The sequence below is a fragment of the Dermacentor albipictus genome, chromosome 1 (assembly GCF_038994185.2).
Source record: "Dermacentor albipictus isolate Rhodes 1998 colony chromosome 1, USDA_Dalb.pri_finalv2, whole genome shotgun sequence".
NCBI lineage: Eukaryota > Metazoa > Arthropoda > Arachnida > Ixodida > Ixodidae > Dermacentor > Dermacentor albipictus.
In genome coordinates, this window is record NC_091821.1 from 407029608 (window position 1) to 407043596 (window position 13989).

Here is a 13989-nt window from a genome sequence, read left to right on the forward strand (position 1 = left end):
CATTCGCGATCGCAGAGATTCTATAACTGGCACGCGTGAACGCCCACGGGCATTGCAGGTACACACAGTGCTGCCTTCTCTCTGCGGCCCTCGAAGAATACATCAATGCACCGCTCTAGGTAAAGAAAGAAACAAAGAAAGAAAGAAAGAAAGAAAGAAAGAAAGAAAGAAAGAAAAGAAAGAAAGAAAGAAAGGAAGAAAAAGGTGTGTGTCTGTGTGGTGTGTGTGTGTGGGGGGGGGGGGGGGGGGGAGGCGGGGCTACAACGCAGAAGCAGGCGCGCTGCCATTTCCGCATCACCAAACCGGGGCTCCGCCACTTTCCATCACCCAGAGGCTCGCGAGCAACGCAGAAAGCAGCATTCCGCGCAGACGCCAACCGATCACCACCGAGTGGTGAGCCCGACAGGTGTGATAAGCGCGTGCTAAAATGTCTCAACATGTATCCAATGTTTCTCGATGACTGATGGTGTGTCAAAGCAACGCATCTCGGGAACTAAGAGAGGCTGTGCGAGTGGAGGGGGCCTTGGCATCCTTTTTGACCACCTGCACGGCGTTATTTAAGGTGCATCGAAAGCGAGCCACTGGGAGAGTTCGCATTCCGCCTCCATTAAAACGCAGCAGCAGTCGCGATCAGAAGTCGAATCTGAGACCTGGTGCAGCATTTTAATATATACATACATACATACATACATACATACGTACGCATACACACACACACACACACACACACACACACACACACATATATATATATATATATATATATATATATATATATATATATAAGAACTTAAGAACTATATATAAGAGCTGTATATATATATATATAAGAACTTGAGTGGTGCTACAAGGTGAACAGAACAAGTGTGTGTGTGTGTGTGTGTGTGTGTGTGTGTGTGTGTGTGTGTGTGTGTGTTTGTGCGTGTTTGTGCGTGTGTGTGTGTGTTTGTGCGTGTGTGTGTGTGTGTGTGTGTGACTATACGATGAGAAAAGGGGTTAAATACAATGGTGTATTTTCATCCACTTGCATTTCCATTCATTTATTATTTCTTTAATTGAATTAGTACGCACAAGTAATTTCCCCCATGTGACCCTTTGTGTCAGTTTGTTGGCTTCTGAGGATATATATATATATATATATATATATATATATATATATATATATATATATATATATATAGAGTTTATCTAACCTAATATGAATACAGTACAAGAGAGCAGCAGGCAGCGTGTCTTAACCAGAGCAGCTCAGGCAATGTCGAGCTCGCGCCTCCCGGACGACTGGCGATGTGTCTGCAGCGCCAGGCATTCCTCTTCACTACAATCTATATATAGGAGGATTCTTTTAGCTGCGTACATCAAGTGTGCAAACTACTGTCTTGCTTGCGAAAATTACATTCGCGTTAGGCAACCTGCGCGCAACTAGCACAATACGCGTACAATGCGTTGAAATCCGCGAGATAAAAAGGGCCCTAACCCCGTTCTCAGACCTTGAAGAGGAAGCCACGATATCGCCCTCAGCAGTGAAGAAAAAAACCCCTAATGCGGCGAAGGTCACGTTACCACGGCAGGACGGTTTGCAACCATCGAAAGCGCGGCACAGGCGGTTACGCAAGAGCGGGCCAAATCGAGGAAAGAAGGAAAGCGACGACCGTCCCTTTTATTTGCACAGCCGTCGAGACGCGGGGTGCTCACGTCTGCCTGCATGCCTTCCCCTCCACTTCGCCATCTCGAGCGTTCAGATCCGTTACGCCGATTTCGCCTGTTCATCGCTCTGAATTCTTTCGCTCGTTCACCGAAGTCTAACGGCTGTGTTCATGGTTCCGTGTCGCTTTCGAGGCGACCAGCCTTCTCTCGAATGGTCCTTGACCATTCGCGCGTGCGTGATTATAGCGTGGGCACTTCGGGAGAGAGGGAGAGTGACAGACCTTCGGATATAGTGCTTCGGTGTGCTGGAGTGCTGCTGGCCATTGAAGAGAAATTACCCGTAATGCCTAAATGCCTCGGCAGCTTTCGTCATTAAAATCAAAGCACACTTTTTCCTTCTTTTTTTTTTCTTTTCACACTTCACCCGCGTCGTAACGCCTTTTCAGTGTGACCCTGATTTACTTCATGCTTCAAATGTTCTAAGCACAACCCTACACTCAGTCGTGATATTAATATATCCGAAGCTGATATATATACACGTAGCAAAACTAGAAAACGTGCGTGCGCACAATTCGAATCAAACAACTACACCTCAGTGGCACAGATTGGTGCATGCGGTCACCAATACTGTGCCGAAGGTATCTCTGTTTCTCGCCTGTCTTCCTACTCGTTTTTTTTTTCGTTTTCCTTTTTTTTTTGCACGCTGAAGTGATTAGGAAACCTCATGAGCCTCCCATTCTTGGCGAAATACCCTCTGAGCAAGGCCACTTGTTCTCCACGCCATAAAAAGTAGCAGGGAAAAAAAGACAAGGTGCGACCCAAGGGCAGCCTGGACCAACCGCTGTACAGCAGCTGAACAGAACATCGCGCTCCATGGCCACATTTCCCATTTCCATCTCTCGTCTATATGCGGGCAGCTGCATTTGCAATCAGCCTGCGCAAGCTAATGCAATCACCGGATCCTCCCACATCCTGACCGCTTGCCGCTGCAATGCAAGAAGCTAACGGCAAACTGCAATCGCTCATGGAATACATTAGATGTCGAAAGGCACTACAGGTACAGAGAACGACCTCCAGTTGTTCGCCGGACGACAGATGATTGTTGCGTGCCCGCGCGTATACGCAGATCATTACGAGAAATCAAAAAGCGTCATCAAATGTTATTAAGTTTCCTTTTATTTTTGTGAAACTCCACAAACAAGTTCTTCAAACAGGGCGCCTGGTATATACATAGACATGTCAGATTCCGTGATTTTTCAAGGTTTTCTTGACCGTCTTCATAAAGTTCACTGGCGGTGGGCGTTAAAGGCTCAAGGAAAAAAAGAAAAATGCGGCAAGGGAGGGGGGGGGGGGCGGTTGAGGTTATAACTTGCCAAGTTACTATGCCAGCCCATAATTTTCATGAACTACTAAAAGTAAACAGCGAATCAGTTGGAATTCACACTCCGATATGAGTGAATAACGCATCACCCGGCCAGGCTCACACTCACAAAACCAGCAAATGACACCGTTATTTGCAGACTATACGCTGGGTTAATTTGAAAACTCCATTTCCTTCTGCCATAGTGGCCGTAACCATATATACTGTAGGTACCAATTTTCCAGTTCAAAACACCTGGCAGAAAATTTTCCCGTTTATTCACCCAATTTTCCAGAGTTGACAAATTCCCTGAAAATTCCTGGTTTTCCCCGACGGTATATGGATACTGTCAGCATCTGCGATCTCGGATGCCACGCTATGCGGGACGCTCAGCGTACAGTCAACCGCAAAACTTTACGGGACGCAGGACGTGCCAAGAAGCCGAATTCTCGCGAAGCGTGGTCACACAGCCTCGAATTAAATGTTCCATTATGTAGTAGCCTTCGCCACCGACACAGTGATTCATTAAAGACGAATTGTCATGCCTTAACAGCGCAGGAATTCACATTTGAAGGGGAAACCGCATCCCGTAAACTTTTGCTCTTGACTGTAAGTGGAGTGAGACACGCACGACGAGGCACGACCTATAGGTGCAGGAGGCCATCGATATCGGTCTGGCGGCGGGCCGCCGCAAGTCATCGTCCTCGCGTCTCACGTCGAGTCAAGAGCCTCACGCGCACGCTCGCTCATGCGCACGGCTCGTGTGCACGTGGGCCGCCCTTCTTTTTTCAAGGCTCGCCATTTCCGTATTGAAGGGCGCGCGGCATCGCGTCGTCAAGTGCCAAGGACCGCGCAGCGTCTCGTATAGCGCTGAGTCAACGAACACGCACTGTTTTCTGAGGAAACAACGCGCACCCGGTCCGCGCGCTCACTGCGGCCGTGCGTTGTTCGCCCGTACAGCCGCTGAGCGCCGCAGCGCGTTGGCTAGGAAAAACACGGCAACCGCAAACGCTCGCTTCCGGTCAGAGCAGCCTCCGATCGTCCACGGAGGAGAGACTCCGCAGCTCGAGGTCGACCGCGGAATCGTGTATACACCCGAGACTTCCGAATCCTTGGAGAATGCAACGCGTCCCGGCGACGTCGCCCATTCTGTTTTCTTTCAAGGGGAAGAAGAGAACGAGTAGTCACGGAATCTTCGACCTTCCCAGCGTTCACCTCCTTCGCCTCTCCCACTTTCTCGCGCGCACGGTCACGTATACACAGGGGCCACCCGGCTCATCGCGCAGCGACTGTCCCATAGCGCGCGCGTGGGAGGGAAGTCAAAGGCTTCTCCGCGGTTCAGGCACGACGGACGACCCCAGGCCTGCCGGAAGTGTACTGCACCCCCCCGTCCCCCCCTCAAGACCCGTGGCCGCAACGGTGTCGTTTTGTTCCTGCTTGGCGCTCCTTTGTTGTTTCCCGTCGAGAAGACGGGGGCGCGCGGTCGCGAAGACGTTCGAACAAAGGGCCACGTTTGTTCCCAAGTCCTCGGCCAATGGGCTCGAGCGCTTCCGCAGCTTCTAAATCTCCAGCGCCAGCCGTGCCTGCAGCGGGCGGCGGCGGCGGCGAGAGCAAAGTGTCCCGCAAAGCAAACTGCGCGTAACAATCCGGCAGCGCAAACAGAACGCGCGCGCGCGGGGTAAATTAAATAAGCGCCTTCCATCAGCGCGCTCTGGGAGCCGCCGTGCAGGCCCATTCACGACAGTGCTTTCCCACTGTGCTCGCGAAAATTGGGACTAATGCCAACGAGGCCGGCGGGGGGAACACACAAACGCGCGCGGTCACAAAGAATGGGAGGCAGGCGAACTCGTTCGCAACGCGACAGGAGATTAAGTATTGCGCCTTTCCCGTCAACACCTCTGCGGGCGGGGAACGGGCTGCACCGGCACCCGGGACTTATAAGCTCCCGCTGCCGTCAGATGAGCAAAGTTCAGACGAGATGCTCTTTATATAATGCAGATAGATGGCTGCGCTGCGCGCGCGAGGGGGCTTTATGCCCTCACCCGGTTTCTTGTGGCCGCGACGTTCTGCAGGGCGGAAGGGATTGCGTTATAATCGCATCACCGCGTGCACGAAGGGACACGGAAGTGAGAGCGGTCCACTTGGCCCGCAATGTACTGGTCAAGGCTGCCAAAGTTTTCAACACGGTCGGGTCTGTCTCAACGCCCTACATGTGAGATCCACGCAGGCGGAATTGGGTATAGCGAGCGAGGGAGCCTCGATGTCCCCCTTAACCACCGCCGCGAGAGAGGAGGACATCGGGGCACCCTATGGCGCACACTAGAGTCACTGGCAAAAAAATTTTTCCAGTGACTCTAGCGCACACAGATGCTGCGCGCCAGCTGCAACCGGCTAACGCCGTCCCGATTGCCAGCTCGAGCCGTCGGTGTTAGCCACGGCGATGGAAGGCTTCAAGCCACCCACGCAACAGCCGTATGGAACAAATGTTTAGAGACTGAAGTCGACCCCACAGTGCCGACAAAGCGAAAAACATCAGAAGCACATACAACGCCGGATTCGCGCAGCCTTGAACGATGTTTAAGGGTTTTAAAGATTGTCGTTGCTGTCCCATATTTCTCAGGGTTTTATCTGGGAAATGAATCATGCACCATACATGAAAACAGGAAGGCTATTAGCATCGTGTTTTGGAGTAAGGAGCCCTTTTCCGCTGTCGAGCGCACACATATATCGGTTTCGTCGACATCTCCAGTAAAATTCGCACAGGATTAGCCCTGATCCACAAGGATACAATTTCCACGCCACTAAAATTGGTACATGAATACGGTGTGTTTCTCACTATTGCAGGCGCGCCATAGCGCACTGAAAGCGGCATCGTAAAGGAGCTTGAAAATATGCTCAATCGGTGAACTACTGGACTTAGGAGCATTTCATAGGAGTATGCGTTTGTTTCATTTCTTGCCCCTTCCCAGCCTTGTTTGCAATGTATGTAACCATTCAGACAAGTCAGAACATTTATTCTCCAACCTCGAGACACGCACACACATCTATGGCGGCAACAAGTCATAACACTATATATACGCAATTTCTTATCCGCGAAAAGTCCGTTGTTGCGAGCTTTGCGCCCCGGGAAATTCCTGCGCTGGCACGCGCATGCGTTTTCCGGCCCTCGAAGAGAACGCAATGCATTGCGTCGTCGAGCAACATGATGGTTCAACGCAGTTTGCGGCCGCCATAAAAGAAGCCGTGCGCTCGCGGCACTCGTGTCCCCGTTGCCGCGCGTATATCGCGTCCTATAAATGCCGTTTTCTTCCTGCCACTCCACGCTCTCGATAAGCGCGCTGATAGCGGCCCCCAAGCAACGTCGGCACGTAAGGTCGAGGACGCGCCGAGTCCGTCCGAGGTCCGTTTTTTTATTGTGTGGGCGACGACAGAATGGCAGGAAACCAAGCGGCGGCCAACTTGCGTGGCACGCCTTGAGAGAGTGCACGCTGACGCATACAACGATACGCTACTCCGCACCCACTCAGATACATGCGTCACTACGATAACACTCACCGCACATACATATGGAAGCTATACATGCAGATTTGCACGTCGAGAACCTGGCAACTATCGCGTTGGCACGAGACGAACGAGTGTGACCTCCGCAGAAAGCTAAAGATTCGCCACAAGGAATAACACCTGTAGGTTGCAAGCCTCTGCTTCTTTAAGTACAATGTTACGCGGGTTAGACGCCTACGTTTATAAGAGACCGATTATTCTTGCAGACAGGGTGAAACCGAAACTACCGACGCCGTTTCACTGATAGCGCCTAAATACATTTTAATATAGTTAAACATGTTTCATAAACATCAGTCATTACTTGTTGGATACAGAGTTCGATAAGCTATATAAGCAAGAGCATAATAAAACGTGTTGAAAGGCAGTACTGTATCAGCAACTGCATACAACTTAAAGGCTGCGTTTCTCCCCATCTTTTCTTTTTTTTTTTCCCCTATGCCTGCCGGTGCAGACACGCGCCAAAGCAACCACAACAAGACAACAAAGGAAACCGTGGGCTCACGTAAACAGCAGTTCACCGGCCTATCATGAATCACTGCCAGTGAAAACAAGCTCTCGATGCCAATACAACCATGGCCGACTTCCCAACGCTCCCGGCGGCCACCTAAGCGTTTCAACCTCATTTTCGCGAAGCTGGGTTTCTCACGTCGCAAGCAATGCAAGCTATAAACATACTTCCGCTTCGTCGTGGCCGGCATCGGGAATTAAAAGTTTATTTATTCGCAGCGGGGGCCGCCACATCCGGGGCAGTCGGCGCGGACCGCGCTGTTCTTGCGCGGCACAATTGCCGGGGCGAAGAACGGGCAGATTCCGGGCAGCCACGACTAACAAGCGTTTATAACGACGCGTTCCACGTACAACTCTTACTTTTTTCTTCCCGCGACACTGGAAACAACGCGCACAAGCCTGCCGCCTCACGAAGGAAGCGCGCGCACGCGCGCACACACACAGCTGCGTCAAACGGGGTCGTACGTGACGGCTTCAACTAACACCCAGAGAGCTGCTGCTGCTTATTGCATATGGAGGGGAGGAGGGGGGGGGGGGGGTGGCACGCTGTCTGGTTTGGCGAGTTTAGCGCGCTCATCCGTGGAAACCGGCGGTGCGCGCATATATACTTGACGAAAGCGTGACACTCCATGCTGAGCGCGGCAAATTCGTCCTTCTCACGTGAGGGCATACGCAAATGCACGGAGACATGCGCGCACACGTAAACTCGCGCGCAGCGCACCGTCGATCGAGCCGCAGCGGCGGATGCGTGGGCGAACCCGTTCGCGCTTCGAACACCCCGCTATCGGCCTTGCGCGCGCGACCGACGGAAGGCAGGAGAGCGGGGATCGACCGGACGGGATAGGGGTGGGGAGGGTAACTATACGCAGCGTAAACAGATGTCGGTCTACGCGCACGTGACGGAAAGATCCCGGCCTGTGTCGTTCGCCCGCGCACGCGCTCTGCGACATGACGCATGGGTCGCCGAGAACACCGCGTGCAATCGATCAGTAGAATAACCGCCGAAGCATGAAATAAGCGCCTTTCACTAGGGCGCGCCAACCGTCGGGTCGAAGTGGCGACGACGGGGCCACGTCCCCTTGAGGTGGGACGCGACGCGAAAACGGCGATTTTTATTGCACTAGCGAAGCTCGGAGCGTAGGCGCGGAAATCTTCGGAATCCGTGATGTCTGCTGACGTTGAAACAGCGCACGCGCATTAGTCACACGTACGCGATTTTACTACGCCACTATTACTTTTGGCTTTAAGGGTGCTTAGGGGGACGTAAGTAAGTGCGACAGTTCCAATGCTGCAATCGAGACCCCAGTACAGACATGAATTCGAACTGGCTAAGACAGTGAAAATCGCCTTCAAAACTTTTTAACAATAACCTTATAGGAAGTAATACAGGAGGCCTTCTCGTTGCGGACACTAATCGCAGCCAGAAGCAAGGACTATGCGGCACAAAGAAGCGAGCGTGTACGCACCTTGCGAAGGGCCGAGGCTCGACGTTGTAGTGGTCAGCGACACTGTCGGTCCTCACGGTGACTTTGACCGGAGCCGTGGCCTCGCTGAGGAAGCCCTGCGGGACGGCGACGCTCTTCTCCATGTCTCTGCGCAATAAAGAAAAGGAAGAGAGAGAGATGCAGTCAGTCACTCTAGAACGCATCAACGAGCGAAAGCCTCGGGAACCACAACGCACTATACTGCGCATAACAGCACACGCAGATCTCTAAACATGCAATGTGAACGGGAAGCGGCGAGCGTAAGTAACGCCACGCCACCGTCACAGCAAGCAAGTGTTACGAGCCAGTGAACGTGTAAGCATTGCGTATATATAGAACACCGCCGCTAATGCTCACGTTACGGCAGAATCACTTGTAGTCGACGTTGTATACACCGCACCTTCATAGGCGAAATCCGAACCTGGCGCACGGTGGTAAATCCGAAGGGGTGCACAAACCACTCTTCCCTTAGGGCAGTGCAGTGGTAGATATACACGAAATAGGAGGCAATTTCCTTGGTTCTTTTTTTTAATACACATCCAACACTTCAGAGGCTAGGACCAAGCGTCGTGAGAATCCGATCGCAATCACGCGCGCGCGCACACCGTACAAACACTGACACCACGCCCAACGTATGCACTGAAAGCAGCCGTGCGACGAAAGGAAAGTGACAACACCGACAGCCGGATCATGCCCACGGGACCGTCCGTCTCGTGTTCGCGAGACGTCCGGGACGTGCAGCGAAAACACCTGCCTCATCGGACGCCGCTGCAGCTCAGTAGCTGGAAACGGGAGGAAAAGAAGGGACACTCGGGCGACGTCTATAGGTGGCGGGTAGCGGGTGATGACGGCACGAAGCGTGAATATGTAACAAAAAAGACTCTTCGAACGACGTGATGCTGCTGCTCTGCTGCGGGGTCTAGTATACTACGCACACAACACGGATCTCTACGGGACGTCCTACGCGAGGAAACGACGGCCGACCGAGCTCTCCTCCCTAGCTGCCTGCCGCGAGCTGGCTCTCCCCAGAAAAAGAACCGGGCCCCGGCTCGGGCGAGAACTCCGAGGCGCCACTCAAGAAACAAACTAAACAAAAGTGCAGCCACTCACTCCCCCCCCCCCCCCTGCCTCCCTTTCCGTCACCACAGGCCGCCTGCAGTCTCTTGAAGCCAGAGCTGGAGAGAGAGAGAGAGAGAGGAGGCGGTGCGTGTGCACTTTGGTCGTAAGCAGCGCCACCACAGCAGAGTATACCCACTTCGGGACCACGGGCGAGGGCCAAGGAGAAGCTGCTGGAACCAACGGGCGCGGTTCGACAGCGCATCGCGGTCTCGAGGCGAACGAATTCGAGCGCTGGAAACAGGACACGACTGAACGCAAAGGAACGCATATACGAAACTACACAATGGGGTTATCTCCAAGCTATTTTGTTACAGGTCAGACAGCAGCAACACCGCGACACGAGGCTTGGCGCCAGTCGAGCTGAAAACAGGTAGCACGTTTGTGGCTACGATTTATCTCCGACCTTCAGGGGGAACCAGAGAGGAAGTGTCCGAGAAATAACTTTGAAGAATGCAGTGACTGACGGATATCGCCCCCATTGTTCAGGTATGAAACCACTGTTAGCAGTAACGCAATGACAAAAGCCCAAGAAATAGATGGTCTCTCTCTCTCTCGTGGGTATGTGCAGTTGCATGTGAGAAAGAGCTTGCGAGCGAGCACGCGTGTTTAATAAACCCAGCGGGCAAAACTACATGTCTTGTTCCAGCTCACGAATCCCAGCAGGCGTTATCTAGCCACTACGCTAGCGCCACCTATGAAAATTATGAAAAAAAAAAAGTAAGTGAGCCTCTTCCGGTACCTTTCCGACACGGCTAGCAGCACCCCTTTGAGGCGATGAGCAAGCACGCGATGCCGGCCGCTAGGGCACCCGTATGCAGAAGACAGCAGCAAAACGATTCGGAGGAAAAATAAAGAAAAGGCGAGCCGCGACTTCTCGCCGCTCAGAATAGCAGCGTCCGCTGCCCGGGAGGCAAGACGGCCATGCTGAAAGAGAACGGCCTTACAGACACACACACACAGTCTCCTTTCGGGCGTACCGCCATCGGACGCACGTCGCCTCGCCTGTGTGCAAGACTCGACGAGAACGAAAAGCGAAAGGCTATGCAGCGCAGTAAACAGAACACGAAACGCTTGGTCATCACGCGAGGGCCTTTGCAGTATCAAGAACCTGAACGAGCATTATCATATACGCTGCATTGGTAGCTAGTGACCTCTCAAAGTCCCAGTTATGCACTTTTGAAACATCGATCGGTCTTTTCCTTTGAACTTTTCCGTCAGGAATTCTCCACATGGTACCATGGAGTTAGGCATAGAGCAGACCATGCAAATGGAAGGCGAGTGCGTAGCTTTAGATTTCGACGTGTATTTGCTGCTGCTCGCTCAGCTCCTCTGCACGTGTTCTTGAAGTCGCTATATGTCATTTTGACTTCTGCTGCAAAGCTTGATTTAGACTCGCCCCTCTGTGCGCTGCGTGTGATAGATTAATCGTGGGGGTAGACAAGTTTACGCGTGTCCTGTGCGTGCAAAGCGCATAGTCAACGAGGAATGCTGTTTAATGGACGTCTAAGAGATGCGGGTTGTCGCCTAAGGGATATACTGCCGAAAAATGGAGAAAGCATCTTACTCTGCTGGTGCTGCTGCTGTTGCCCGATAATTTGTTATTGTTTGGAGAGATGTCAATGATTCGGAAGACCCACTACATGGTTCGCAAACATCAAACATAATTTGCCCCTGCCCCCTTCCCTAACCTTCCTTATTTATTTTTGAGAGAAGACGTGACTTGTGCCCCATGCTCATATAAATCTTAAATGTGAAAGCTGACCTCTTAAGCTCGCGTAATGCAGGCAAAGTCTAGTATAAAACCACTTGTCGGTACAAGTTTGAAGAAATTTCATCTTCATCAGCCTCGTGCGAAAGATTGGACATTCGCCTCTGAAGCGGCAGGCTGTCGCGAAGAGAGCCGTAAAAAGGAAATTACAGGTAGCAAAACAACAACGCACTATATCGAAAGAAGTATACATGCATTACGAAGAAATGCAGAATAAAAATACTATTTTTATGATAGTACGTAGAGCCATACAATAGCATGAAAACCGCACTCAACATTTACGTACTTTTAAAGGTGTGTACAAAAGCAAAATAAGTACGTTACGACAATAGAAATAACGCACATACAATAATGACAACAATTAAAAATTGAACATTAAGGAGCTTTACGTGTCAACACCACATTCTGATTATGGGGCACGCCATAGTGGGGGACACCGGATTGATTTTGAACAGCTGGGGTTCTTTAACGGGCACCCGATACGCAGTACACGAGCGTTCTTGCATTTCGCCCTCATCGAAATGCGGCCGCAGGCGGATGGGATTTGAACCCGCGACCTCGTGCTTAGCAGCTGCGCAACGCCAAAGCCACTAAGCCAACACAGCGTGTTTCATAAAGGATTAATCAGGTTACTGTCCATAAAATTCCGCAGTGTTTTGAGAGCTAAGCTCTGTTTGTTGGGTCAACGATGGGGGGCCAAGCGGGAATTCCCTCTTCAGTCTACGTTTTCGAGTTTGCCAGAAGTGTATTTCTGGGCAGCAATCGCACTTTCAATGTCTTTCAAGTTTCGGCATTCACAACTTTCAAGACTCTTCGCTTGCTGGCGTTAACTTCCTCTGGCGACAAAAAAACGTCGGAACACAGATACGACATTGCACAAGGTACAGTACAGATCTCTGAAGCAAGAACGCACATGATTCTGATAGTTCAGCAAATACTTCCGTCGAGATGGCCTCGCTTGAATGCCTGCGCTTATCAGCAAACTATAGGTAGGAGCGTGCTGCACGAATCCACACGCACGCACACACTTATTTAACATGGGCACTGATAACAACACAACTACGCGTTCCCAGTAGCCTCACGAAAGCGAGCCCTGATATGCAATGTTTGCTCCTTCGATGCCCGACGTAGACGCTTGCCTCAGCGCCAGTGCAGAGACATAAAGACTTCCACGAGAAGATAGCCGAGCAGCATGTATTCTGGGTCGCTCATCGGTGTATATACGAAAGAGCTGGAAAGGATCCAACAGCAAATAGCCGTCACGCGAGAAACGGGAGCGACAACCACCCCCCGAGCCTGTCGCGACAATTCCACCACAAGGCGGAAGCCTTGCGGTGCGGTTGAAGAGCGATCTCTTCCCTGGACCCCCAGTATACGCGGGCCCCGAGCTGGTTCAGCGGCGACCCGCACCGCGAGTGATCGATAGCCCCGGAAGGCGCCGGGGCTCTGACGCTGACTCCGGCTCACTTCGCGCGCAACGGCCGAGACAGGTGTAGCCCGAAGTGTCGCGTCGTCGCCTGTGCTTTTTGCTTTTGCTCTCCTCGCCAGCTTTTGCATCGACTATAGCAAGCTAATAACGGCGACGAGGGGCCCCACCGCAACCCTCGACGAACGAGATCGCGACGGATGGCACGTCTCCTGGCTGGACTGAAAAAAGAAAGACGCGTTGCAGGGCTGGGTGTGTATTTTCCCTTTGGTAAGTTAATGCTGCGGAAGCCCGCAAGGTGGAGGAAGGCTCACGAAATGGGAAAAAGAAAGGGAGGGGGGGAATAGTTACCTACCAGACTGGCACGAGGCTACAAACTAAATTCATACAGGTTTCTCAGAAAGGAAGCTTTTCAGTTGAAAAATTTCGCTCTACCATCCATTTCGCTCTACCATCCGAGTTAACCAGGAGGCTTGTAAATCGCAGAGCGAGTGCGAATTAATCGGCCCTATGCTTCGAGTTGTGATACGGTCGCGTGAATAACAATTTTCCACTTCATTTATTTCCCCTTGTGCAACACGCACAAAATAGTGGTGGTTTACGAGAATAGCTAAGTTCGTGTGTTTTTCACTCTAGCATGACTGGCCCCCATTCCTTTGAAGTATACCACACCACATGGCATATCCCATAAACGGCTGGGGCGAGAAAAAAGAAATTAAGTGTTGGGGCTTCAGGAAGCATAACAACGACCTGATTATGCGGCACGTCGTATAAGGGACTCTGCGTTAATCTTGAACACCCGGGATTCCTTAACGTGAACGTAAACATAAGCACATGTGCGTTTTTGCATTTCAACCACGTCTAGATGCGGCCACCGCGGTCGGGATCGAACCAGCGACCTCGATTTCGAGCTGAGCAGCGCAATGCCATATCAACTGGCAGGGCGGCTATCACAGCGGCTACTGCGATAAGATTTAACGACACGTACAACATTACGATTAGTTTTAGCTCTGAGAACGCGAGAGCGTTTTACACTGCTCTCGACAAGATGAACCTCAGTAAAGTTTTAATAGCTCTGCTTTGCATCTTAAATAAAAACACTATCCTTTGAAAAGCT

General features: G+C 51.6%; 1 protein-coding gene across 3 annotated transcripts in view; it reads right to left on the bottom strand.

Moving 5' to 3' along the window:
- The window catches only part of Drak (Death-associated protein kinase related), a 240002-nt gene that overhangs the window by 178469 nt on the left and 47544 nt on the right, over nucleotides 1–13989 (bottom strand). Inside the window, exons 1-2 of one of the 3 annotated variants that reach the window (XM_070532151.1) lie at nucleotides 11243–11307; nucleotides 8542–8667 (exon numbers count right to left, since the gene is read on the bottom strand). In XM_070532151.1, coding sequence (XP_070388252.1) covers nucleotides 8542–8663 — 122 coding nt within the window. In that variant the 5' untranslated portion in view covers nucleotides 8664–8667; nucleotides 11243–11307. Of the gene's footprint in view, nucleotides 1–8541; nucleotides 8668–9313; nucleotides 9587–11242; nucleotides 11308–13989 lie in introns of those variants that run through there. The other 2 variants (XM_070532149.1, XM_070532150.1) reach the window with 2 other exon arrangements.